This window comes from Asterias rubens, chromosome 9, assembly GCF_902459465.1.
Source record: "Asterias rubens chromosome 9, eAstRub1.3, whole genome shotgun sequence".
In the NCBI taxonomy this organism is placed as follows: domain Eukaryota; kingdom Metazoa; phylum Echinodermata; class Asteroidea; order Forcipulatida; family Asteriidae; genus Asterias; species Asterias rubens.
Window position 1 is genome coordinate 3,134,392 of NC_047070.1, and position 27,350 is coordinate 3,161,741.

The following is a 27,350-nucleotide window of genomic DNA, read 5'->3' on the forward strand; positions in this document are numbered from 1 at the left end:
CCCCCCCCCCCAAAAAAAAACCCAAACAAAAACACCCCAAAACAACAACAAACAAACAAACAATAAAACAAACAAACAAACAAATCGGAAGTGCTGCTGTTTTAGGAAGCATACATTAAGAAATAATACAACATAGGCAAGGCCTTGGTTTGAATTTAAAACTTCTACTTCAGTTCCCAAGTTATTTTCAAGCACTTGTTTGTTACATTTTTTGAACATTTTTGTACAATAGAAATATTAACTTGAGAATCTGTTAACAGATACCTCGTTTTGCCTTACGTTCTGGAAAGAAAAAAGGTTTAACCTCAACTCTGAACCATTATTCCCTTATTTTCAAAATAACTGGCCAATGCAATACATTATGCCCAACCACATATTGATGCTTTGAATTTCATCAAAACATTATAATTTTCTCAAATTTCCCAAAGCAAAACTTACCAGGGGAAGAAATTGGCGTATTACTTTTTTAACCACAACATTTCTGACAAATTAATACAAAGATTTAAAGACACCAGACTTAAGATGCACTATTAATTATCGTTACATGTTAATCACTGTTTTGGACCAGGGCAAAATACTGCTCCTTTAAACAGAAAAAAGTTACACCAAGCTCTTTCCTCAACAACAGCCAACAATTTTTTTCCCTGCAAATCTAGAAAATTTGGTACAGCAATTCCAAAAAAAGTACATCAACTCCACACACTATCAAAAAGCTTGGCTGGTATTTAAACACAAACCATCAATTCCTCTCGTAAAAATGAATGAATGAACTGGTGTTCATTCATTTAGAACCTCAGACAGTTTCGCTATTCCTATTGGTGGAGAGCGCATCACGTGGGTGTGTATAAACCTTTGTTTATGACCGGTAAAAAGTGTTAATTCATGGACATGGGCGTGACACGCGACCTTGCACCTGTTCTTATAAGAATAGTTTCTTCATTCCTATTGGTTCGAGAGCAACAGCTGAAACAGTTGTGCAAAGCATTCCCTTATAAGGAGTTGTTTACCCGAGGGCGGCGGAGGGCTTTACATTTCATAGCTGGAGGGGTGTTGTGTTGAAAGAAATCATTAACAATTATAATTTTTGCATTTATTTTACTTTTTGACCAAAAAGTGATGTCTTTGACCGAAAAGGTAATTATGAATGGGAATCAAAGTGTGTTGAATCGGTTTTCAACTAGTGGTTTAAATTCCTAAGATAGTTATCTCGTCATAATCAAGCCATTGGTTTGAATATGAGTTTCTCAAGATACAGTAATCTAACCAGAGCCAAGACAATGTTACGATTACAACACACAACTTTCCCAACATAACTTGAATCATAGGCCCAGTACTTTTTTAACCAAGGTAAAAGTGATGGCTTGGTTAAACAACAACAGAGGGCGCTAATCGTACACCACCTTCTGCCATGGTTTGAGATCAGCCCCTTTGGCCTTAGCGAGGTGCTTGTATTTGCAGCGGTCTCCAAACACGCACCCTGTTGTACGCCAGAAGTAGCATTCGTTGCCATTGACTGGTCCGGTCACCTTGTCACCACTGGTAAAGAGAAAATCACAAAGCATGTAAGTGAGAGAGAATTGTCTTGCAATACATTTGTCCACAATTATCAGGGAAAGAGACAAAACATAAATAAGAGAGAATAGTCGGACAGGACATTTGTCCACAATTCTCAGGGAAAGAGACAAAACATTAAACAAAATATAAATAAGATTTAATAGTCGGACAGGACATTTGTCCACAATTCTCAGGGAAAGAGACAAAACATTAAAAAAAAATATAAATAAGATTTAATAGTCGGACAGGACATTTGTCCACAATTCTTAAAAAAAGATATCAACTAGGCTTATAATTAAATTCTCCTGAAAATAAAGGTATCGACTACAACTTAAACGAGAGAGAATTATCGTGCAATTCATGTGTTCACAATTCTTAAAGAACTCGGCTTATAATAAAATTCTGCGTTAATGTTAGGTATTGACTACAACTTATGTACAAGCGAGATAAGCGTTGGCAAATAAATCATATAAATTTTGTTTGTTTTGTGAAGAGAAGTTACAATATAATTAGTATCACAGAAAAAAGCACATAGTATAACTCAATATTAGGCCTATTCAATATAACAAAAGTAAAACAACAACATATTCAATTCATTTCCAATAAACATTTGGGCAATTCAAAGCAAACATGGACATGACACAAACAAAATCTAATTTTTGTCACAACTTTCTTTCCACTTAGAAGTTACAGCTTACATAGGAAAGCAATCAATTTATTTTTTAGTTGTTGACAAGGAATGAACCCAATTTTGCCAAAATAAGAACTCAGCTTGAGCTCGTCATTTAGGCGTGGCTACAAATCAGTCTACATGTATTAACTTAGTGGAAAGAATATCTCACACAGAACTACTAGCACCAAGATCAAGAAATGACACAGAAAGTGCAATGCGACAGACCATGGAATTGCCCATGTCCCTTACTCTCAAACAAGAGAAAAAAAATGTAACAAATCAAGAAAACAAAATTTAAAAAGAATGACATTTAGTAAAATGGAACAGTGTAATAGAAATAGGAGCATGGAAGCTGATTAAGCAAGTTGAAACTTGTAGAAGACAGCCCTCTGGGTAAAACCATGAATGAATAAGCATTTATTAAAAACAACAAGATAATAGAGATGTCTAAACAATTACAATAAGTAACACATAGAGCCTATATGTCAAAGATAAGCCAAGACATGGTAAAAAAAGGACAACAAATACAGCATACATGACAGATCATTATTGCACATCAGTTGGAAAATAAGTCTCCATGCCCCCTGGTCATTGCCTTGGTGCCCTTGAAATGTTCCAGTAGGAATTCATTATTTCCTCATAGGGTGCCCTTTACAGAGGATAAAATGCCTCGGTGCCCTTGCCCTTTTAAAAACAAAGCATACAGGCCTGGTAAAATCATAGTTTCTTTGTGCATGAGGTACTCTCAAACAAAGAATCCAACAGTTTTGCAAAAATAATCCCAGGAAAAAAAGAGTAGATCCCTGAGAGTAACTTTGTACAATACCTTGCATCAGTATGATTGTTGTAGTTACTGAGTGCAGAAGCACCCTTGCCAGCAAACTGCTGCTGCTGTTGGCTTGTAGGTACCTTGGTGTGGCTGCCGCTGCTGCTGCTGCTGTTGCTGCTGTTGCTGGTGTTGGGGGTACTGGCGCTGGCGGTAGTGTTTTTCTTCAACACCGTGGTGCGGGGCTGACCGTCAACGATTGGGTTATCCGGGAATTTAATCAAAAGAAAACGCCCACCGACCTCGACACCCTGTGGGATATGTATACAAATATTTAAATTTTAGGGTGTGTATGGGCTCTTGAGGGCACTGTTGTGATGTGGTAAAAAAGACTCCAGTGCATCAATTTTGAAACATAATGTTGGTAAGTGCTACTTTTGGGAAGGGAGCGTCCTCAATAGCAGTTCACTCTGTATGACCTGAAACCTTTTTGAAAAACATCGGGCGGTCTGTTACACAGTGGATACATTTATAACAGCAATTCTTGGGTGTCGTATTAAAAACGGAAAAGTCAAAGGATGATTATTCCGAAAAAGAATACAAGCCTGGAGCACAACTCAGTCACTTAATGTGAAAGGCAAAAAGGTCAACACAAGCTGCCTTAAAAAGTAGTTCTCAATAGCACTTGCAAACTTTTGAGAACACTGGACAGTCCCTCAGGTGTCGTTGGGTAAACTGGAATAATTCCAAGGAATGGTTTTTCTAGAGCGTATACAAACCTGGAGCTGATCAAGGGCCAAGGCGGCTTCTTCTGGGCGCTTGTAGTTTATAAAGGCACAAAACCGGTCCGGAAGGCGGCGTAGGCTTTCTATTTCCCCAAACCTGGGTAAAAATAAAATTTAAATGTTGATGTACGATATGACGCCATGTCTTAGTTCCAATGTTCAAATCTACACGTTTTGAGTTAGTAAATATAGACTGACAAAATTTGTGTCCAGCTGTTAATCTATTCATGCGGAACAGATACAGGAACCAAGGGGCTGCTAACGATCTTCCCTATAGCTGACTGAGATATACTGGGCCCAATTTCATAGAGCTGCTTAAGCAAAAAAATCCTTGCTTCGCAAAATCAGATTACCAGCTAAGACTCCACCAATTGTTATGCTAAGTAAACAATAGCTAAATACCAGTCACAAGCAATGTATGTGGCATGAAATTTTTGCCAGTAACATGTGTAAATTAAGCAAGCTATTTTCGTGCTTAAGCAAATTTTTTGCTTAAGCAGCTCTATGAAATTGGCCCCTGGTCTTAAAGGAACACGTTGCCTTGGATCGGTCGAGTTGGTCTTTCAAAAGCATTTGTAACCGTTTGTTATAAAATGCATATGGTTAGAAAGATGTTTTAAAAGTAGAAGACAATAATCCACACAAATTTGCCTCAAAATTGCGTAGTTTTACTTTTACTTTGCGAACTAACACAATCTGCCATTTAAGGCCGACCGTGTTAGTCAACGAGGTAAAAACAAAAACACGCAATTTCGAGTGATGCTCGAGTAAATCATTATATTCTACTTTTAAAATATCTTTTTATTTATATGCATTTTATAACGCTTTTCAAAGACCAAATTGTCCGATCCAAGGCAACGTGTTCCTTTAATGGTTCAACTAGCATGGGGTACGTAAACCAATAACTGTTTCAGTTGAGTTTGCCACTGGTAAATCACTGGCCATTGACTGAAACATTTGTTGGTTACAACTGCCGAAACGTACTCCTGGCCTAGTGTCTTGATCATAAGAAGTGATAACTTACTGCCCAAACTGATCTCTAAGTTCTTTCTCTGAAACAGTTGAATGAAGATTGCCGACCCATAGGGAGCGTAGACTCAATGGATTACGTGCACTTAACGACAAAGAATACAACACAAAGTTAGCATCAATTTCATATTAAATATTTTGAGTGATGAGATTTCCCATATTTAGTCTTATGTTATTTGTGGCTTTTATTTCAAATTTACTTCAAATAGTTTTTGTAGTTGGTTAAAAGTTACTCAAGTTTGTGTGCAGTTGATTAACACTTACTCAATTTTGCTATTTTAAATAGTTTGTGTAGTTGGTTAACACTTATTCAAGTTTGCTAGTTCCAATACTTTGTTAATAGTTGGTCAACACTTACTCGAGTTACTAGGCTAAAAAAATATGAAAGTTGGTGTGCACTAACTCAAGTTTATTAGTTTCAATAAAATTTGTAGTTGGTTTAGTGGTTTCAATAGTTTGTGTAACTGGTTAACACTTACTCAAGTTTACTAGTTTCAATAGTTTGCGTAATATAATCTTCCTCGTCGGAGATATAGACGTCTTCTGGGAAGGTATTACTGACACCTTCTACTCCGTTAATAAGAAGAGCATCAAGGGCCGATTGTACAGACCCATACTGCCGGATGGCTGCATCACACTGAGGTCTATTAAAGCCCATTTCCTGTTCAATTCAAAAGAGAGTATTTTGAGACGGGCCTATATCAAATGAAATACAAACATGTTGTTTTACACTGACCATGAAACTTACAAAACATCATCAAAATGAACAAATATTATTAAAAAAATGTATTTGGTATTTGCATTTTTAAAGTACACCCTCAACCCTCTTTACAGTTTTATAACGATACAAGCAGAAATATTTAAATGTCTTACTCAAGGACACAAGTTTCATGACCAGGACTTGAGCCTACACTCAGATGACTTAGCTACATAGGCGAATGACCCAAGGGGGCAACTGCCCTCCAAAAGGCAGGCGAAGCAGTGGGGAAAAATTGGGCACAGCAAGACAAAAAGAAAATGGACAGTGAAAGCAGAAACACTTTTTACCCGGTATAACAAATTGGTCTTGGCCTTAGTGCCGTTCAAAAGTGTCCCATTGACTTTCAGATTTTCCAATAAAAGTGCCCTTTGACTGTAGATTCAATCAACTGCTGCCGTGTGTGCACCATGTTTGAATGTAATCAAGTGTAATGTGTGTACACATGTCAATGGGAGGTCAAAGGTCCATCTGGCAGGATCAGGCCATGTGCTCAAGGCTGGTACCTCACGAGCCCCAGTCAGACTTACCATTAAGCGAGAGATCCTGGTTTTGTGCAACTCCTCAACGGCGTCCTCACAATTTTTATCCAATTTCAGGACGTGCTCAAAGGCGGTTTCTGCCTCGGCATAGCGCTGCCAATGCAAAAGAAGATTTTTCAAAATGCAAACAGGATGTTAAGTTGAGATTTTGGAAAGCTTCACTTTAATATTAAGCTATTGACGTTGGAAAGGAATCAGACTTGAATTAGAAAAGAAATTGATTCTGTAAAACAATTTCTGCGAGTAAACTGTCATGAAAAGTCATCCATACTTCCTCCCAAGTTCCCAGAAATTCTATTCTGCGGTAGACGGATAACAGCAAACAAAAATAATTAATAATTACTTAGTATTAGCCCTCCACTACTTAGACTGCTTTGGGTCATCTATACCCTCAGTCACCTAGGCCCCAACTCCATTATTGATTTATCTATTTAGACTGCTTTGGGTCATCTATACCCTCAGTCACCTAGGCCCCAACTCCATTATTGACTTATCTATTTAGACTGCTTTGGGTCATCTATACCCTCAGTCACCTAGGCCCCAACTCCATTATTGATTTATCTATTTAGACTGCTTTGGGTCATCTATACCCTCAGTCACCTAGGCCCCAACTCCATTATTGATTTATCTATTTAGACTGCTTTGGGTCATCTATACCCTCAGTCACCTAGGCCCCAACTCCATTATTGATTTATCTATTTAGACTGCTTTGGGTCTTCTATACCCTCAGTCACCTAGGCCCCACACCCTCACTATCCTCTGTGCTTGATCCTACTGATACAGTTCAGTGAGCACACACCCCCCCCCCCATCCACACACACCACGCATCACCCAGCTCCATTTCCCGCCTCTATTTCCCGCCTTTGTGCATCACCAAGCTTATCCATATCTCAGGCATGCAACTGCCCGTTGAAAAAAAAAGAGGAAAATTTTCAACGGCACAAAGCAAGTGCGGAGCGAGGCAGCCGAAACGCCACGAGACATGATACCCACAATGGTACCCTAGAAAATGTTGAGGTTTATTATGCTCTTAGGTGCATTGTTAGCATGTACTAGGCTTATTTGACATGATTGTAGTTGTACACAAGTTTACGGTTTTTTATTTTATTGATTTTTTTACGTTTTTTTTTCACGTAAAAAAAAAACACACAAAAAAACCGCGGAATTCCGTGGAAACGCGGAATTCCGCGGAAGAGATGCATGCCTGATATCTACAGTACTTAAGCAGTATGCAGCATCAGAGTCCAGCCTTCTCCAGTAGGCGATCAGAGCATACTGATCGAAATGCCGAGTTGAAACCAACGGTTCTTTTCAGAACCACCCCAGCTCATTAGAGATAGTAATTACATGGTGTTACCACAAACCCTTCTATATCGTATTTCCAACATGCAAAGTTTCAAATCCTACTTAAAAATAATTTAAACCTTTTTTTCCAAAAGCCAATCTCACCTTCAGTCCGGCTAATGCTCTGCCTTTTCTAAAATAACCCTTAGGCCATTCCTTGGCCAAGGAAATTGCTCGATTTGCATCTTTTAAAGCACTGTTTTGAGAAAAACAAAACACAAAAAATAAATATAACTCTTGCAATACTATTTCAGGCAAGAGCCTTGTAAGATACATGGATTATTGTTGTTAAAAACCAACAAACAAACTTGCAGGGCCAAATTGAGACCAAGTTACAATTATTAGTTTTGTACTTTGAATATAACAGTCATAAGGACATTTGAAAGCTTTATAAAACATTTAATAGTAACAATGATTAAACCACTTTTTATTGTACTTATTTTACCATGAAAGTGTATTGCAAAAATAATAATAATACTAATAATAATAATAGTAGTAATAATAATAATAATAAAAATAATAATAATAATAAAAAAAGTCTTTCGCTAAGTCTTATAAATAGAAAGTACCTAATTGAATGTGAGAGGGCAATCCTTTCCAAACTGTCAGTGCAACTTGTGTAAATGACTTGTCCCCATTGGAATTAAAGGCAGTGGACACTATTGGTAATTGTCAAACACTAGCCTTTACTAGTTGGTGTATCTCAACATATGCATAAAATAACTAACCTGTGAAAATTTGAGCTCAATCGGTCATCAAAGTTGCGAGATAATAATGAAAGAAAAAAACACCCTTGTCACACGAAGTTGCGTGCGTTTAAATGGTTGATTTCGAGACCTCAAGTTCTAAATCTGAGGTCTCGAAATCAAATTCGTTGAAAATTTACTTCTTTCTCAAAAACTATGGCACTTCAGAGGGAGCCGTTTCTCACAATGTTTTATACCACCAACCTCTCCCCACTACCTGCACCACGAAAGGTTTTGTGCTAATAATTATTTTGAGTAATTACCAATAGTGTGCACTGACTTTAATATAACAAGAAATCAAATCAAATAGTTTTTTTTTTAATTATGATTTTTTCAGAATTCCTTTTAATTGTGCACATACCTATCACACTGTTGTAGCCGGTCGTAGCAAAAAGAACGATTTCCGAAAAACCTGCAGAAAATCACGAATGAAGTAAATAAGTAACTTTATAAATTAACATACATATAAATAACATGTTTTTTTTGTCACTGAATACTGAACCAGCACAACTCTGTTAAACAATTCACCAAATGTCACTTTCTAAACAAGAAAAATTTCCACATAGTCTAAAGCATTATTGAACAGTTTGCCTTTATTTCAATTAAATTCAAATCAATTGTCAAAGTGAATTTATTTCAACGCAGTCCTTAATTTATCTATGGTATACTTCTTCTGTCCTTACCTAAAATCTCTTGGATCCAATGATATAGCTTGTGTGAAGAGATCTATTGCTGTACTGTAGTGACCAAGATTCGCCATTTCGTTGCCTTTAACTGAAGAAAACAAACATAGATTTAAAACATCTCATCACATCAGCATTTTTGTTGTACTTAGCTGTAGGGCACCTAAATCTGACTAGACCGATCCATTAAGCACCGCCCCATTGTGTATTGACCAATCACTACCCATTGCGCAACCAAAAGTCCAACAAATAAAGTCTGACACGCGTGCGCCTATGCTTGGAGCACACGGCAGAGTTGTGCAGAATGCCATTGGAGAGGCTCACATGTTCTTGCTCACACGTGCGCTGTGGGCGGAGCCTAATGGATTGGTGCTCACATGTTCTTGCTCACATGTGCGCTGTGGAGGGAACCTAATGGATCGGTGTTCACATGTTCTTGCTCACACGTGCGCTGTGGGCAGAGCCTAATGGATCGGTGCTCACATGTTCTTGCTCACACGTGCGCTGTGGGCGGAGCCTAATGGATCAGTCTCTTGTAGGCAAAGCACCCTAATGGAAACATCACACCAATTTGTTGCAGAGAAGACAATGAAGACGTTCCAGTTTTAGACATGGGAGGAAACCTACACAATCGGGACCCAATATCATAGAGCTGCTTAAGCCAAATAAATTGCTGAACAATTTTCTGCTAAGCAGAAATGAGTAGGACACCAGACACAAAATGTACATGTGACATGGTAGTTTGGCTGGTAACCTTATTCTGGTGTTAGCATACTTTTGTTATGTGCTAAGCTGCTTGTTGTGTTTAAGCAGCTCTATGAAACTGGGCCTGGTAGGGACTGAAAAACCCAACCCATATGCAAGGCTCTGGTCCGGGTATCAAACCAGGGTCCGCAGAGGTGAAAGGCAGGGAGAGAAACCACTGAGCCAACCTGACTGCATTTTGATGGAATGTACATACCTGCACACTGTCTGCTTTGCAAAACAACGGGGTCCATGCTGTCAATCTGAAATCACATACAAAAAAACAAGAATTTAGTTCATAGTAAAAAACAAAACATCAAAAACATTATCAGAAGCACATGTAAAATCTCATCAGCAAATAGAGATCGGAATAACACTTCTTATAAGCAAAGGGAAGGTTATTAGGTATAATAGGTTTGGACCCTGGACACTATTGGTAATTATCAAAGACCAGTCTTCTCACTTGGCTTGGTGTATCTCAATATATGCATGAAATAACAAACCTGTGAAAATTTGAGCTCAATTGGTTGTCGGAGTTGCGAGATAATAATGCAAGAAAAAAACACCCTTGTCACACGAAGTTGTGTGCTTTCAGATGCTTGATTTCGAGACCTCAAATTCTAAATCTGAGGTCTCGAAATCAAATTCGTGGAAAATGACTTCTTTCTCAAAAACTACTTCACTTCAGAGGGAGCCGTTTCTCACAATGTTTTAATACTATCAACAGGTCCCCATTACTTATTACCAATTAAGGTTTTATGCTAATAATTATTTTGAGTAATTACCAATTGTGTCCACTGCCTTTAAATTAATGGTAATAAGAACTTTTGGTTAGAAGCCTACAGCAGCTTGTAAAGCATTTTGAGAACAGTTTCGCTTCAAAGTAATCTGGTTTCTTTATAAAGGACTATTCTTCCTGCCTGGGCAAATTCGATCTGGATTTTCAGCAACATCTCAAAAACATGACATTTTAGTTAAACTGTCATCATCATCATATAAATAGAATAAAAACAATCAAACGGTTCCAAAAAACAAAGGGTATACATTGCTTTTTAAGAAACAGTTCTAAAGAAAGTTCCAAAGGAATGGCTTCAGTCATTAAAAGATGTATTAAAAGTAGAAGCAAGCAGCATAACATGTATAGAGGAAAATAGAAAAAGGTGTTCTGAATTTAAAGCTATGCAACACATGCAGAGGAAATAAGAGCATTGAAAAGGAAAAAAGTGAGACTGCCCTTCACCACCCTCGACAACTTCACAATAATGTAAATATCAGTCAAAACTGAACGTGTACAGACCAATTTGTTTTTGCTGTCTGATGAAGTCAGGTTTCAAGTTAAGCTCGGAGTTGGAAATAAAATGATATTTTAAAAGCAAGGTTTAGAGACCCCCCTCCCCTCGACCCTAACCATACCCCACCACCAACTCCTCACTAATAATCCATTCTAGCCAGTGTCCGCAGATGTCTCCAAGCAAGCAGCAGAAGAATATAAAGAACCCATCCCCAGACGTTGTTACTAACGTCAAATTCATAACACCCCCCCCCCCTTTCCATGCCCTACACCACACCCATACCCATCACCAACTCCTCGCACTCATTCCAGCCAATGTCCGCAGATGTCTTAAAGCAAGCAGAGCAGGAAGATTTGTTAATATGAAATCCCCAGAGGGTGTTACTGACTTGGCCTGAATTCATAGCCCTCACCGACTCGGCTTCCTCCTTCCCTCCTCCCTTTGCAGAGGATTTCTTTCTGGATTTCTCCGGCTTGGAATTTGTCGTCATCTTCTTGTTGGCGGTCGCTGCAGCTCCAGCGAAGAAGGCGCTCTGTTGGTCCCAGCCTGCCGTGTCTTCATCTCTGTCCGAATCAGAGCTCTCCGATTCCCTGAAAGAGAGAATACACAAATCTAGAAACCTTAAAGGGTAGGTATACGTTTGGTAATCACTCTTAAAGACAGTGGACACTATTGGGTAATTACTCAAAATAATTATTAGCATTAAACCTTCCTTGATTACTAGTAATGGGGAGAGGTTGATAGTATAAAACATTGTGAGAAACGGCTCCCTTTGAAATATTGTAGTTTTCCACGAATTGTCATTTTCCACGAATTTGATTTCGAGACCTCAGATTTAGAATTTGAGGTCTCGAAATCAAGTATCTGAAAGCACACAACTTCGTGTGACAAGGGTGTTTTTTCTTTCATTATTATCTCCCAACTTCAATGACCAATGAGTTCAATAAGCTTGGGCGATATCAAATTTTTTTATTCACGATATATCGCCGATAATATATCGCGATATTCGATATAATCGCAATTAATTAAATTTGACATCATCAGTCTTCAAACTCCCAGTGAAAGTTGTAGAAGATACAGTCATAGCATAAGAGAGGTGTTATAATGACCTATTCTTCTGGTTTTACTCCAAACCTATGGGGTGCAAGATGTCTCAGCTAGGAAATACAACGCGATATTGCGATACGTAATTGATATCGCGATCTATCGCAACATATCGCGATATATCCCGATATCGCCCAAGCTTAGCCACGACACCCGACATTACATGATGTACAAACATTATGCACATGCCGATGCAGACAATCGAACGTACAAGCCGACAAACTATATCACCTCGGACCAATCACAAAACAGATATGGAAAGCTTGCATCACTGCATGTATATCCAATAAAATAATTGTATCCAATGAAATCATTGGGTCTACAAGACCAGTGTCTGTCTTTAAGGGACCAGTCTATTTATGCACTAGCACCCATTCCACAGTGAATCCTCTAACACTTAGTCTAGGTACAAGACAACAATTTACACTGACCTGTCAGCAGCTGACTTGAACTTAGCTCGGCCGTCATACTGAGCTCTGGGTTGACTTCTTGCAGAATTTAAGCTATTGGAAATGGTGTTGTTATTTACTCTACTGGAAGACGATGACTTTGTTGCACCCTGCACAGCAAAATAAACAGAGAGATTAGACAAACAAACAAACAGACAGACAGACAGAAAAAGTGGGATGAAAAAGACAAAAATATAAATGTTTTCACTTTTTTTCTCTTTTTAATCTGATATGGAACTTAAACTCACATTCATAAATACCTCAGACAGTTTCGCTACTCCTATTGGTGGAGAGCGCGTCACGTGGGTGTGTATAAACCTTTGTTTATGACCGGTAAAAAGTGTTAATTCATGGGTGTGACACGCGACCTTGCACCTGTTCTTTTAAGACAGTTTCTTCATTCCTATTGATCGAGAGCAACGGCTAAAACAGTTGTGCCCCATCACGCGATTCACGCGACGCGCACAGCATTCCCGGTAAGTTAACTTATTCCACAAAATAAGTCGTCTTGATGAGATAAATTATGTCGGTAACTCAATATGTGGGATGGCACTCCTGGAGCTCCGTAAGTTTCAAATCCTACATAAAGAAAAGACCCATTTATGACTAACCAGATAAGATGTAGATGTTGTGGAATTATTCCTGTGCTCCGCCTGTCTCTTTGCCTTCTCTGCCGACTCTCTCGCCTTTTTTAAAAACTCCTCTTTTTTAATCGCCTCCTCCTGCATCTTATCTTTCTCTTCCCTTTTCTTGTCTCGTTGACGCTTCTTCTTGGATTTCCTCTTCTCTCGGTTCTTCTTCTGCCGTTCTTCCTCCTTCATCAACTCATCTGCGTTCTTACTTGCCTCCTGTTATATTTTTTTTTAAGGAACATTACAGAATTGGTCAAAATTATTTTTAGCATAAAACCTTACTTGGTTACCAGTAATGGAGAGACGATGATAGTATAAAACATTGTGAGAAACAGCTACCTCTGAAGTGAAGTAGATTTTGCAAAAAAAGTATTTTTCCACGAGTTTGATTTTTAGTCCTCAGAATTAGAATTTGAAATCATGCATCATGTCTAGAAATCATGCATCTGAAAGCACACAACTTTGTGTGACAAGGGTGTTTTTTTCTTTCATAGTTATCTCGCAATTTCAACGACCAATTGAGCTCATATTTTCACTGGTTTGTTATTTTATGCATATGTTGAGATACACAAAGTGAGAAGACTGGTTTTGACACTTGCCAATAGTGTCCAGTGTCTTTAATAACAATTAACTGTTTAGGAACGCATACCAGGGGTGAGAGCATGTCGAGAGTCACTGCGTACGAAAAAGTCTGAAACTTGGATCCAGATCTTAGGAGGTACATTGAAATGATGGCATTTCCAGCTTTTGAGAACAGTAACCTCAGCCTAGAGAAGTAGATCCAAGAGCTTGAATTATTTTGGGGAAAAAGGTTTCATTTTACTTACACTGGCAGAAGGTCTGTTGGCTGTATAGGAAAATTCTGAAAAAAATAATAACAAATGTTTTAAAAATGGAATGGAGGTTACAAGATGATAAAAAAATACATAGTTTCATCATGTTAAAAGTTGGGTTATAGATTGGTAAACACTCCATAAACAGGGATGCCAGTGGCTCTTTCCTTCAGAGCCTGAAATTTTGTTTTTCTCCGGCCAGATGAAAAACGGAACGCCGGAAATCTGTTTTCAATAAAATATATTTTCTTCGGCCAGATTAAATACGGAGCGCCGGAAATCTTTTTTTTAAAACTTTTTTTTCCGCGGCAAGATAAAACACAGAGCGGCGGAAAAAATTGGGGAAAATTTGAAGAAAAAAAAACCGGAATTCCGGCAATAAATAGCCGGAACACTGGCATCCCTGAATAAATTAGTTACCATAAACACTTATTTGGTTAGAAACACAAAATAATAACCTCTGACCTGTTTGTTTTTTAGTAAAGTGTCTGTTTGTCTCCACCTGTTCCCATGAGAAGTCATCATCATCACTGTCATCATCATAGTCATAGTCGCTGTGCTCAACAGCAAAACCATTGTAGAAAGCTAAAAGACAGTTGTGAAGAACAAATTGTCAATTCTTAATTTTAATTTTGGCTCTGCTTATTCGCAAAACCCATGTAGAAATCCTAACGAGAGTTTGGAAGAAAAAATTGCAAAGTTCTCAATTTTTAAACTGGACCTGCTCAAATGCAAAACCATTGTAGAAAGCTAAAAGACAGTTTGAACAAAAAAAGTTAAAATTCTCAGTTCTACCTGGCCCTGGTGACCTCTTGTGATTAAGATATCTGGGTCCAATTTCCAAGCCGGATACTTGAGAAGGCAATGAAGGTGATTGCTACCATGCCCCCCCCCCCCCCCTGGTCATTGCCTTGATGCCCTTGAAATGTTCCAGTAGAAACTTACAATTTCCTCATAGGGTGTACTTTACAAAGGAGAAAGGTCTGGGGTCCTTGCCCTTTTGACAACAAAGCACACAGGTAAAGGCCTGGAATTCATTCAGCTCCTTGGGCAGAAAAAAATGCTTGACACATGTCTCCTATAAAGCAGAAATGAGCAATGAACAGAGCCCAATGGCTACAGTAGGCACAGAACTCAGTGTTTACAGCAAGCGTTACTCACAGGTTAGCGGCTTCTGCGTGTGCGTATTTCACACTACTAGGCATTCTATGCTTACAAAGCTAGTGCAGAAATTCAGCACTTGCATGTAAGCAGGGAATCGTGATCGTAAGCGCAGAATTCTGCGGTAAGCAGAGCCATGACTTTGGGCCCAGACAGCGTGACCAGTCAGGGATACATGGGTTAAAGGTAATTTCAAGTTAAATGATTAAGATACTGGTAAACTCTCACCTCCTGAATCAAAGAATATTCGTGCGAACAGGTCAAACATTTCGTCCTGTGAAAACAATGAGATCAAAAAATCAAGTTAGCCTCCAAACACAAAAAAAGGTTCGATAAAGATAACTCCTGTCTCACAAAATTGCATGTAAACTAAATGAAAAAGTAATAAATACATGTTACAAATGTAAATTTGAAATGATTTTGGGTTGAACAAAGAACATTTACTGGGGTGGGACTCGAACCAACGACCTTCGGATTAACGTGTCGGCACTCTACCGACTGAGCTGTCACTTAGTAAAATTTCTAAAATTGCCTTACCATTGTGAGAACCTGGGCATCCTTGTCTTCCGTTGTGAGACATTTGTAGGCAGCAGATATATCCTGGAATTTCTGTAAAAAAAGAAATTTTTGAGAATTTAAAATCAATCCAAGATTACATACAGAGTCTGTGAAATCCCCAAAAAGTCACCTCCAATTTGGACCATCAAAAATGAACGAATTCATGTAACCTGAGGCAAGTCTGCATCTTGTCCTAGGCCTTATTGCAAAGAGCTGCTTGCAAAAGCACAAAAAAGTAGCTCTGCACAATAATGCTCACCAGAATATAGCTACCAGCCATAATACCACTGGTGGTAAGCGATACAAAGAGTTTTTGGGACAGTAGGTGGCGGCAAACTAAATCAGCAGATAAAAATGTTGTTCTCGGTGATGTGCACGTTACTCAGAATTACCTACAAACTTAAAATTACCTGCGCCCAATTTCACCACACTGCTTTTAATACCACGAATTCTAGGTAGGCTTGAATTGGGCACAGAAAGCATACATGTGATTCTGTGGGCTGTAACAGCCCGCGGTTAGCAGATCTGTGAAATTGAACTGATATGACAACAACTACATCTTTGCAGAACATCAAATCTGTGACTTGCTGCGACTGATCTCCAATCTCCCAAATCCTTATTTAAAAATTTTAGGGATCCACAAATTTTCTATTGGTGACCTACATCTACAGATACATGCAATGCTGACATGACTTTCTCCCACTAAATATTGCTTATTACCAATTCACCGCTTAACAGCTACAGAAATTTTTGTTTGAATGTTTATTAGTCATGCTTATGACTCATCCACAATTTTCTGCAGATTTTACGTACATGTACTCATTAGGACTGCTGTATAAACTATAATTCTCACTAGGTGAGCACACACTTATTGTGTGTGTGTGTTGTTAGTGTTGCAGCAACAACTTAAAACTAAACCACTGTCTAACAGTTAATTCACCATTGCAGAATTTTTGTTTGTATCAATTATTCTGGTATACATGTTTGTCAATTAAAAATGAAGGCACTTGAGACAACAAACACACTTTGCATCCGTCATGTTAACCAGGGGTAGGGTAAGGGTTAGGGTTGGACAGTTTCGTCAAAAATTTTGCTTAGCAAAATATTTTGACTGGAATGTTTTGTGCATAATTGGTGAATGCAAATATTGACTAGCAAATGATGGTTTTTGATCACTGTTTCTCCAACCCTTGTGATTTTTATTTTAACAACCGAAACCCCCCAAAAGTGTTTTAACATATAAATGGACATGCAGGCCAACACTAAAAACAATTTTAAATGACATACTGTACTTTTAATTTTTAAGGTTTCCTATATCATGTATATCATGTAAACCAAGCATCTGAAAGCAAACAACTTGTGCGACAAGGATGTGTTTTTTCTTCAATTATTCTCTCGATGACCAATTGAGTTCAAATTTTCACAGATTTGTCCTTTTATGCATACGTTGAGATACATCAAGTGAGAAGACTGGTTCTTTGACCATTCCCAAAGGTGTCCAGTGCCTTTAAGGACAAAAACGAGCAGATAAAAGGATTAAGCGATTCATTTGAATTCAAATCTTGAAAATCAAGAGGTTGGCAGTTGAGAGAATTAAAGGAACACGTTGCTTTGGATCGGCCGAGTAGGTCTTTGAAAAGAGTTTGTAACCGTTTTTTTTTAAAAATAAAATGCATATGGGTAGAAAGATGTTGTAAAAGTAGAATATAATGATCCACACAAACATGCCTCGAAATTGCACGGTTTTCCTTTTACCTCGTCGACTAACACAGTCGGCCATTTATGGGAGTCAAAGTTGTGACTCCCATAAATGGCCGACCGTGTTATTTCGCAGAGTAAAAGAAAAACCTTGCAATTTCCAGGCAAACTTGTGTGGATCATTGTATTCTACTTTTAAGACATCTTTCCAACCATATGTATTTTATAAAAAACGGTCACAAACGTCTTAAAGACCAACTCGTCCGATCCAAGGCAACGTGTTCCTGTAAACTAGGCCCTATTCATTTTATTTCCCTGTAGCGTTGTTTAATCCTTGGGGGGGGGGGGGGGTGAGGCTTACTCACTCACGGAAAAACATCCTATTTAGAGTCTGCACTGACTTCCTGCTTTCTCAAAATGATTTAATAATTTTTAAATGGAATTTGAGAATTTTCCAATTACTATGAACTAACTTGGGGCACCTGACCATGAACTCTTCAACATTTTTATTTTACAACAAATTACAGTATTAACTTTATAGACAGTGTAACATAATTCTATTATTAAAGTGCGTGGAAAATGATAGCTTTGAGGGACGGAAACACATATACTTTATAAAACAAGCCCTACTGATTCCAAATAAAATATTACTTTACCATTATCTGTGTATTTGCACTGGAAAAAGAAACGACAACCCTAGCACTCCCATGACCCCCTCCGCCCCCATAACGTAAAAGTAGGACATTGAGATAATGATATGCACGTGACCCCAAAAACGTCATAAAGGAGATCGAGTCACGTGACGCGGAAGTACAGATAGGAGCTTCAACGTGTGTGTGTATGCTGTGTTTCGCCGTAGCAACGTGTGTGTGCATGCTTTGTTTCGCCGTAGCGATGCGAGCTTCACAATTTTATCCTCTGGTTGTATCCCAGTTTAGTATCATTTAATCTTCGATTTGTGTATCTAAAGTTCAGTGCCGATACCATCAAAATGCCCAAATCGTGTGTTGTAGGCGGGTGCGTCCAACGCTTCAGGTTGCGAGGACATCAGGAGCTGGATACAGGGAATAACCAACAACTTGTATTGGGTGGCAGCGTCTACTCCCGATGGTGACGGCGATTTGATGCTAGCCAAATTTTCAAGTGTTGTCAACCATATCCTCAATATTCATCATCACGACAGTCTACTCTTCCCACAATGTAGCCACGGAGAGCTTGCAGAAAGAGCATGGCTAACTCCAGGTACAGTCACTTGAAAACATAATGTTTTTTGGGCACAAGCATAAAGGAATTGACTAGAAAGAATAATCTGTGGGCCTGACCCCCCTAATTAATTTATGGGATCTGCCCTTGATTTTTGCAATTTTCCAAAGAGTAGATCATAATTGGGTGAAACTTTTAGGTTGGATGATTAAGGTGTACAAAAAAAAAATGTACATGTATAGCGCATTAATATTTTGTGCATTCCACCAGCCTTCATTTAAAGGTTCGGCCAAGGTTTTGGCAGTACATACTGCAACACCATGTATGTTATCATACAAGTACATCCTTGTTTATTTCAGAATATACCTTGCTGCGCTTCATTTCAACGAGAACACCAACAGGGCACAGGCCATGGACAGGGAGGGCAATCCAGCATTCAGCATCTGCTATCCAAGGGCCAAGCAGACCACGGGAGGATATACTGTCAGGAAAGTGCTGATACAGGCCACTCACAGTAAGTGCATGGTTGTGCAAGTATTTACATATGCTGGCACAAGAGGTTTCTTGTCCTGATAAATAATTTCTTTGCAAATAAACTTCAACTGATCAAAGTAATTTTTACTTTTTATTTGGGGCACAGTACAAAGACTAAATTTCTGTAAAGATACAGTTGATGTTCAAGTCTCCTTTTTTATAGTTTTTTTTTCAAATGAACAACTTTTTTTTTTGGGGGGGGGGCACCCCCTTATTTTTTTGTATAAAATTTCCCTCGTTTCACAATTTGCGCCTAGTTTTTCACCCTTCACATTCCTCTAGCAATATTTTGCATGCATCAAAGTTCACCAATTGATTAGGCAAATCCACATGAAGTTTTATGTACACATTGTGGGTTGTGTCCTTATAATTGATTTTATTACATTATAGATTTCAACAAGAGGATCATGGAAAAGGTTCTGTTACTCTGCGCAGCTGGGGCAGACACCAGAGCCAACTACCCGGAGCTGAAGGCAAATCCTGGATATCTAACAGCCAAGGTAACTCGCCCTAACAAAACACAGGCTGTGAAAGAATTTGTGTCAAGGTTTGGTAAAGCGGTGGAGCCTATGGGAAGACCAGAGGGTACTGAAGGTGTGGTTGTTCCAGCAAGTATTGCAACAAAGAAGAAGAAGAAGAGCAAGCATGCTGACAAAAGGCATACCGAGGGCCAACAAGAGGGAGAACCTTCATCCAGAAAGAAACGCAAGAAGTAAACGCCAAGTTGCCGCTAGCACATTCTTTGTGATTTGGTTAAAGTTGTGTGTAAACCAAAAGGGTACATTGAAAACTTGTGAATAAGGACTGTTGCAACTAACACAAAATTGAAAGTTTTTTGGTTTTAATACCTTTGATAAATTCTTGTGAAGCATTAAAATAGATACTGGCAAGGCATGTACCTACCTACAAAGCCACAACAAATATCAACTCGGAATGCTGCGTTTGCCCGATTTAAATAAGCTAAATGTTTACGTGCACAATCTTTATTATACTGTTGCCCACTAACTGTCACTGAACAAAACACAAGAATTAGTCAAATGCGGTCAGTTTCATATTTCTAAAAAGAAACGCAATAAGATGTTCTGTGTGAAACACTCGACTGTCAAAGAAACACAAAGAGAACTGGATATTTGGGACCCAACAATTTACTCTTTGTAAGCAGGATTTCTTTGTTAAGGTATTTTTTAATGACTCGACCAACCTGTTGTACTAAAAGTGAACAAACCACAAGATTTAATAAATCGCAGTGCCAATTTTGTACTAAGTGAAAGATTTTTTTTGTAATTTTATATTGCCCATGAAAATGGTGTGTCTGCATTCCACTGCTCACTGGGAAGATGTACAGTTTAGTTTGTTACAGGTAAATACAGTGAAGATGCCTCTGACAAAATTCTCAAGATAAAAAAAAACATGCTTCCGAAACAAAGGTTCATGAATTCAACCTGTGCCTTAGGGTATTGAAAAAGTTGAAATGGCATCTCACACCCTTTTTCCTCAAACAGAAATCTTGGAATCGTCAGTCATAATATGTTTTCAATTTGTCAGTGTAGGGACCCATTTACTGCAGTATACATGTGCGGGTGGGGGGGTGGGGGGGGGGGGGGGGGGGGGCGGGGGGGGGGGGGGGGGGGGGTGACAACACAACAGAGCATAATCCTTTGATATTCATTATGCATTCATTTCAGCATGCATTTATTGTTACTTGGTTTGCACACTAGAATACTATTCGACTGAACTCGACCAATATAACTAGCCATGGCTACCACTACATTTTCAAATAAAAATGTAACAACGTATTTTTCAAATTTGACATCATGGTGAGGTCTATGACTATTGAATATTAACAAACACGTGTACGTTTTTTTTATTGTAAAATACAAATTCTGTTTTATTTTTCCTACTCGTCCATGAGTGCATCACAAAATTGAATTTGACATGGCGTTCCCTCAATTAGATTCAAATAACTTTGAATGTAAAATATTTTGTAAAAAAAAAACACAACCAAAAATGCAAAGGCCTCTTTTGTAAACTTAACAAAAACGCTTGACCGTTCAAGCTCATTTTTGAAAGACTATCATCATATTTACATTGTAAAGTGTATATTTACTCCTAAACCATGTAAAAGTGTTACTGACATCCAGTTATGTGTTATTATATTGTAAATCTACATGTCATCAAGGTCAGGAAATCTAAACCCTTCATAGTTGCCTCCTTCATCGGGGAAAGTCGTTCTGGTTATCCCCATTATGCATGCTGGGAGGGGCACTCTGTTGTGTCTTCCAAGGTAACCATAACACCACCTGATCACCTGCCGATAAGACACATGTCTGTACTTTCTGTGAAATAAAAAATAATACCATTCTGTTTTACAATCAACAAACTGTATATCATTTGTCCATTTGTTACGTTGAATTGACCAATGTACTAGCCAGTATCAGTGTTACCAGGATAAGTGGGATTGACGAAATGGGCTCAAACAAGGAATAATGGGCTTATCAAGAGAGTCGCCTTTATTGTGGGGGTGGGAAAAGTGTCCTGATACATGTTCATGTATGTACCGGTTCTCATAAAATAGATTATCTGAATATAACAACCAGGTTGTGTGCTTCTATTTCGGTTCAAAAATCTTACAGAAAAAAAAGTTGAAATTTATAAACATTGAAAATTAACTCTTACCGTGGAAGGTCACCTTCAACAGCTCTAGCCCCATACTGTTGTCGGTACGCATAGTACGCTGTCTCTAGTGTTCCGGGGTTCAGACATGTAGCCGAATACCAGGGATGGTCTGTAAAACATCTGAAACCCTCAGTGTCGACTCCAGTATGAACGATTTTCTCCTGTATGGCTGCAATCTCTTTACAGCAAATGCAGTTATGAACGAACTCCATCACCACACATTTACCACAGGAACACCTTCAATTCAAAAAGCAAGACAATTAATAAGTCAGACATTTTTAAGAGAACTGTGGCATGGAATTTAACTCGACATTCATGTACACAACTCAATTTCACCTGGTTGACATCATGACAAATTAGACACTAACAGTTACAGAAAACTACTCACAGACAAAGGTGTCTTTGCATTGTATGATTGTGTAGATAGACGAGCGAGTAAGGCCTATGAGCCAAATGACCTGGTATACACCGTACATGGGTACGTGTTTTGCTGTCATCAATATCAGCAAAAGCCTACATTCACCGGCTATGTTTTTTATGTAAAATCAGTGAACTATACTACATGTGTACGTCAATGATTCAGAAATTAAAATTACCAGTCGGTATTGTTCAATCGTTCGTTATTGGCAGCTTGGTCATTCCCATCTTGTTCTTCATCGGGGTCGGCGTCGTCAGCAGCAGCAGCGTCACCTTGCTGTTGGCGTGGTCTTGCCAGTGGCTCGAATCTATATGGTTCAGCCCCACGAACCACCTCATCCTCATCGTCTGGCTCAACGTCATCGCTGTCTCCCGATCCCCCTGAGGTACTTTCAGATCCTTCACTGAAACCATCAGAGTCTACACTGATTTCTTCCCAAAATTCGTCACCGGAGTTTTCAGAGTCTGACATGTTTACTTCGTCGAAGAAAGAATCAGCGGACAATAAATGAAATAATGCACGCACATTACATGTGGGGCTTGCGTAGCGTGCGTGAGTTGTATGGGTACCAGACTTAGTCAGTCTCCTTTATGACGTCACAGCCATTGCGCAACAACCAATCGTGACCTCTGCATTTTCAGAATCGCGACGCGCGGGCTTTTTAAAAATTCCTTTTTTTAATCTTTTTACAATTTCGAAAAATTATCTTTGTATACTTATATATTGTGTTTGATACATCAGCAACTAGATTTTGAAAGTGGATTGAATGGAAACTTCTCATTTTCCACGCACTTTAACAAAAATTGCGAAAGTACATACAGTGACACACTAAACAAATTATTACAAGAAAATTACTAAAAATGTAAGTTGTTCTAATCATAAAACAAAAGTACCCTGATAATAAACCAGTACTAAAAAAAAACAAGACAAAATACTCATTCACTCAATTCCTGTTAAAACAGAAATGAAAGATTTTCATCAGACTCAAAATCAACATTTGAACATAACGTTGTTTATACTCAAGATATTACGTAGTGACAAAAAATCACTGACCACCGGACCCAACATTAGGTGTTCACCATGGCGACTGAAACCTTCCTACTTCTCGTAACATTTTCTAGAATGTTCAATGATCATTCAAACCATTCATTTGCCTGCATAGGTTGTATGGTTGAGTAATTACTTATGATTTTATATTTATTATTTCTAATCTTTTAATCAGGGAAACCTGTTCACAAACAATGTTGTCTGCCACGAGAATGGCAAAGACAGAAAGAGAGAGAGAGTACATAATATATGTAGGTACAACAGCTGGAATAAACCTCTGTTAAAGGGAGAACACTGACAATTATAGTTCAAATAATTCAAATATCAAAGAAAAATCAATATTTAAAAAAATCAATTAAAAAAAATCAAGTATTGCACAAACAGAAAAACATACGATAAAGTAAAGGACAAAACCATTTTAAAAGAAACTGTAAAAATAAGCAGCAGGCATGAGAATGGGTGATGATAAAAAAACAGGAAAAAAATTCAGTTGATCGAAAATGTCAATATTCCATCAGTTTTGTGTGTGAAGCACACAACACGAGCGCGCAGCGCGAAGTCCTCTACGGCCGGGGTCTAGGGCCCGCTTAAGGGCCCTGGGAGCTCTGGGTATTTTAGAAGCTCTATGGTGGTCTCTGATGCATTTCTGACACCTATTTTTCCAGGTAGAAGTGAGCTACTTTTGTGTGATTTTTCCTTTTTTTAATTTTAATAATAGGTTTAAGGGAAAATAAGGAATGTAAAGCTCAAACAATTCAAACAATTTGGGGTTCGCCTGCGATTTTGTAACAAGTCCGGAAAAAGAAAGGAAAAACAAAAAATAATAGTAATAATATTTTAATTTTTCTGACGATCTTATCCCTTATTTCTGCCCTTGAAAATGCTCTTTTCTCACCAACAACCATTTTTATAGGTTCTTGATTTGAAATTCGGTTGTGTAAAAGAAATTCTTTTGCAATTCAATGTTTGTGATTTTAACGATCCGTCGGCGACGCACATTTAAAATATATATAGGCCTATAGAGCGATGTGTTTTTGAGAAAGAGGTTGTTATTCAGCATAGGGTATAACTGGAACGAGGTTGAGATTAGACCCCAACATAGAAATAGAACCAATGAAGAAAGCACGTCGTCCGGATGTACAGTGTGTTCGCTGGTTCCCAATATATCTTTCGCTGGTTGTGAGGCAACAACAGGTACCAGTTTTCAATGGCCTGCCGGCGATCTCAGATTCGTGCCGCGCCGCTCATTGGTTTGTCTACAAACCTGCACGTACACAGTACACAGTACACATGGTGCAAACACGTGCATTGTTTTTCAGTAGACTTTCAAAAGTCTCCACACGTGTTATCTTTGCTGCAGCAGCAAGCGCATTACACGCCGTACCACTATAAACGAAGCAAGGAATGAGGCAAGTTTATACATCTGTCGCTGCTGCTGCATGTATGCGCAATGCCAGAAAGACCACAAGCCGTAAACTGGGCCAGTTGCTGGACGGCAATTTATTGTTTAGTTTTTAGGTGCCGTTTTTTTCATGAACGCCGTACGTGTGGATCCGCGATAATAACAATTACAAAGGTAAACTGACATTGTCTGACTAGAGAAGAGGGATTAGAGAAATCCAAATGTATACCCCCAAAAACCTACCCCCCGAATTTTATAGTAAATTCACATCGAACTCGGAGACCACAATTTTGAAAGAAAAAAAAACGGAATTCCGGTTTAAACCGGAAGATTCTCATGCCTGAAGCAGGTAAAACCAGTGATTAAAAATATAAACACATTTTGTAAAACAGTTTCATGGGCTTCTTACCGCCAAAATCAGTGCTTAATACGATCACTATTCTCTGCTTACTGAGCGAGGGCCAAATTTCTGCGCTAGCTGTGTAAGTGAATAATGCCTTGCATACGCACAAGGAAAGATTCCCTGCTAATGGCTAACCCATGAAATATGCTTAAGGTAAGTGTGAAATTTCAAGCTACCAATAGCACCAATTCCTTGCTTACGGTATTATCAGAGCCATGAAATTAGGACTAGCAGTGTAGCACATCATGATGATATTGAATGTCAGACATTCATCTCATCACAAAATGGACAACAATTTTCATTTTTCATGTTTCTAAAATCAGAAAGCATTTAGTGTGCATTTAGTATTCAGTCATACATCCCCATGTACATGTAACATATTACTTTGCAAAAGTGCTGGACAAAATCGTAGCCAGTAATTGAAGGAAATATCAACTCAGGAATTATTTTTGGCAGCTGTACAAATTTGTTGATGTCTGATAGATCTGTCCAATTAGGTGCATCACCGAGGTCCATGAACAAGATTATTCCGTCAAAATAAGCCTAATGTATGTCCGACGTTTTTGATACAATAATGGTAAAATTAAATAAAAATAACACGATTTGTGCACTCTGCATTGCACTCTGCAGTGTTCATTTGTTTTCACTTTAAAAGTAAGAGTAGAGTGTACTATTTAGAATACATCAAGTCATTGGGCCTGTAAACCAATGGGCCTGCAAGACCAGTGCTTAGTATGGATAAAGACAAGATGTCGCCAGACACACAAGGCGTGAAGGCCACTTCAAGGTGTGGGCTACATTATCATTTTTTTTTCCAAAGGCCTTTACCACCTACTCCTAGGGCTGAAACAGGGTTACCGCTTTTACTGTATATACAGATGTCAGGATGTAGGCGTGGGTATCATCGATCCGAAGCCTGGCCGGTAGAGTAGAAAGCACTACCTCTCCAATTTTGCGTAGCAAGTGTCACGACCGAGATTCGAGCCCACACTCTGCTGATCAAACACCAGAGCTCGAATCGGGTGCTCTTAACCGCTCGGCCATGACACGCGAGACAGAGAGTACATTGTAAGACCTACAAATGTATATAAGGTGGTTAACTACATACCTCAGTGGCTTTGTCGTTGTTTGCATGTTTATCAGGATGCCATTTGAGAGCAAGGTGTCTATAAGCGGCCCGGATGTCATTCTCACTAGCGCCTGGCGGATTCACACACAAAAAAAAAAAGAGGAAATTTTCAATTAAAGAAAGATCAACAACAGACTTCAATAAGCTTGGGCGATATCACGATATTATCGAATATCGCGATATTAATTTGGAAACGATTTCGATATCGGATGGATTTGGGTTTAATCGAAATATCGATGTATCGCGATATATCGCGATAATCGCGACATATCGCGATATCGATTAAATATCGTGATGTATAAATTGCTAGCTGAGACATCTTGCACATCATAGGTTTGGAGTAAAACCAGAAGTATAGGTCATTAGAACACCTCTCTTATGCCATGACTGTCTCTTCTACAACTTTCACTTGGAGTTTGAAGACTGATGATGTCATATTAATTAATCGCGATTATATCGAATATCGTGATATATTGTCGGCGATATATCGTGAATAAAATAAATCGATATCGCCCAAGCTTAGACTTCAAAAGATTGCACTTTCAAAAGCAAAATGCAGTTTAAGTCCACAGGGAAATGTCCTAGATAGGGTACATTGTTGGAAAATTTTAACAAAGTTGACACAGACGGTGATGTACCTAGGCCTGTATGCTTCGTTTTTGAAAGGGCAAGGGCACCAAGGCATTTTCTTCTTGGTAAAGGGCACCCTATGAGGAAATTGCAAATTTGTACTGGAGCATTTCAAGGGCACACAGGCAATGACCAGGGGACACGGAGGCAATCGCCTTCGTTGCCTCTGTGAAGTATCAGGCCTGTGTACCTCAAAATGACAAGGAAGGTGTACATAAACCTCTTTACATTTTATAACATTGTTCTGGTTGTTTTGAGTCATGTCACAATACATTCAGCGTCGGCGGCCCCCTGAGCTCAATATTTCTGCCTAGCACTCTGAGCTCTCAGCAAATTTCCCGTGTTGCCAGGCAAAGATTTCCCCCAAGAATGAATTAGAATATTGTCAACTGTGGAAGTTTTTTTATTTTTTAAATAGCCAAATCAGGAGCAAGGTTTAAAGTTTTCTTTCCACATTGCCATTAGCATGTGACTTGTAATTTGGACTGATGTATGTAGGATGGGACTACAACAATAAAGTATCCAGCAGGAATAGTTAGACAGAATGTGGACTGTTCC

At 38.7% G+C, this 27,350-nt stretch overlaps 3 protein-coding genes across 4 annotated transcripts in view; 1 reads left to right on the forward strand and 2 right to left on the reverse strand.

Annotated features, from left to right (window-relative positions):
- Positions 1–1,114: 1,114 nt before the first annotated feature.
- Positions 1,115–27,350, reverse strand: part of LOC117294769 — a 31,786-nt gene continuing 5,550 nt past the window's right edge. Inside the window, exons 2-19 of the mRNA XM_033777286.1 lie at positions 26,142–26,233; positions 15,632–15,703; positions 15,323–15,368; positions 14,399–14,518; positions 13,928–13,962; positions 13,080–13,316; positions 12,451–12,578; positions 11,328–11,505; positions 9,841–9,886; positions 8,880–8,970; positions 8,558–8,608; positions 7,556–7,646; positions 6,095–6,199; positions 5,287–5,468; positions 4,803–4,892; positions 3,773–3,875; positions 3,054–3,304; positions 1,115–1,536 (exon numbers count right to left, since the gene is read on the reverse strand). Of these exons, the coding sequence (XP_033633177.1) occupies positions 1,386–1,536; positions 3,054–3,304; positions 3,773–3,875; positions 4,803–4,892; positions 5,287–5,468; positions 6,095–6,199; positions 7,556–7,646; positions 8,558–8,608; positions 8,880–8,970; positions 9,841–9,886; positions 11,328–11,505; positions 12,451–12,578; positions 13,080–13,316; positions 13,928–13,962; positions 14,399–14,518; positions 15,323–15,368; positions 15,632–15,703; positions 26,142–26,233 (2,069 nt within the window). The 3' untranslated portion in view covers positions 1,115–1,385. The remainder of the gene's footprint in view (positions 1,537–3,053; positions 3,305–3,772; positions 3,876–4,802; positions 4,893–5,286; positions 5,469–6,094; positions 6,200–7,555; positions 7,647–8,557; positions 8,609–8,879; positions 8,971–9,840; positions 9,887–11,327; positions 11,506–12,450; positions 12,579–13,079; positions 13,317–13,927; positions 13,963–14,398; positions 14,519–15,322; positions 15,369–15,631; positions 15,704–26,141; positions 26,234–27,350) is intronic.
- On the forward strand, positions 18,252–20,214 carry LOC117294772. 2 transcript variants are annotated; one of them, XM_033777289.1, is made up of 3 exons: positions 18,252–18,592; positions 18,913–19,067; positions 19,478–20,214. In XM_033777289.1, exons 1-3 carry the CDS (start codon positions 18,579–18,581, stop codon positions 19,801–19,803), a joined length of 495 nt encoding a protein of 164 aa, XP_033633180.1. In that variant the 5' UTR covers positions 18,252–18,578; the 3' UTR covers positions 19,804–20,214. The 2 variants fall into 2 exon arrangements, with proteins under 2 accessions (XP_033633180.1, XP_033633179.1); XM_033777288.1 differs by lacking the exon at positions 18,252–18,592 and having other exon boundaries at positions 18,854–19,067.
- Positions 20,742–22,904, reverse strand: LOC117294771. Its single transcript, XM_033777287.1, has 3 exons — positions 22,360–22,904; positions 21,764–22,000; positions 20,742–21,423 (listed from the first exon to the last, which is right to left on the reverse strand). Exons 1-3 carry the CDS (start codon positions 22,650–22,652, stop codon positions 21,252–21,254), a joined length of 702 nt encoding a protein of 233 aa, XP_033633178.1. The 5' UTR covers positions 22,653–22,904; the 3' UTR covers positions 20,742–21,251.

What these genes read in the sequence shown, in the direction of transcription:
- LOC117294771 (XM_033777287.1), bottom strand. Translation starts at nt 22,652, where the DNA reads ATGTCAGACTCTGAAAACTCCGGTGACGAATTTTGGGAAGAAATCAGT. An exon ending in CGATTGAACAATACCGACTG is followed by an intron (nt 22,001 to 22,359) that starts GTAATTTTAATT and finishes TTTGAATTGAAG; the next exon opens with GTGTTCCTGTGGTAAATGTG. An exon ending in GTTGAAGGTGACCTTCCACG is followed by an intron (nt 21,424 to 21,763) that starts GTAAGAGTTAAT and finishes TTTATTTCACAG; the next exon opens with AAAGTACAGACATGTGTCTT.
- LOC117294772 (XM_033777288.1), top strand. Translation starts at nt 18,878, where the DNA reads ATGTTATCATACAAGTACATCCTTGTTTATTTCAGAATATACCTTGCT. An exon ending in GCTGATACAGGCCACTCACA is followed by an intron (nt 19,068 to 19,477) that starts GTAAGTGCATGG and finishes ATTACATTATAG; the next exon opens with ATTTCAACAAGAGGATCATG.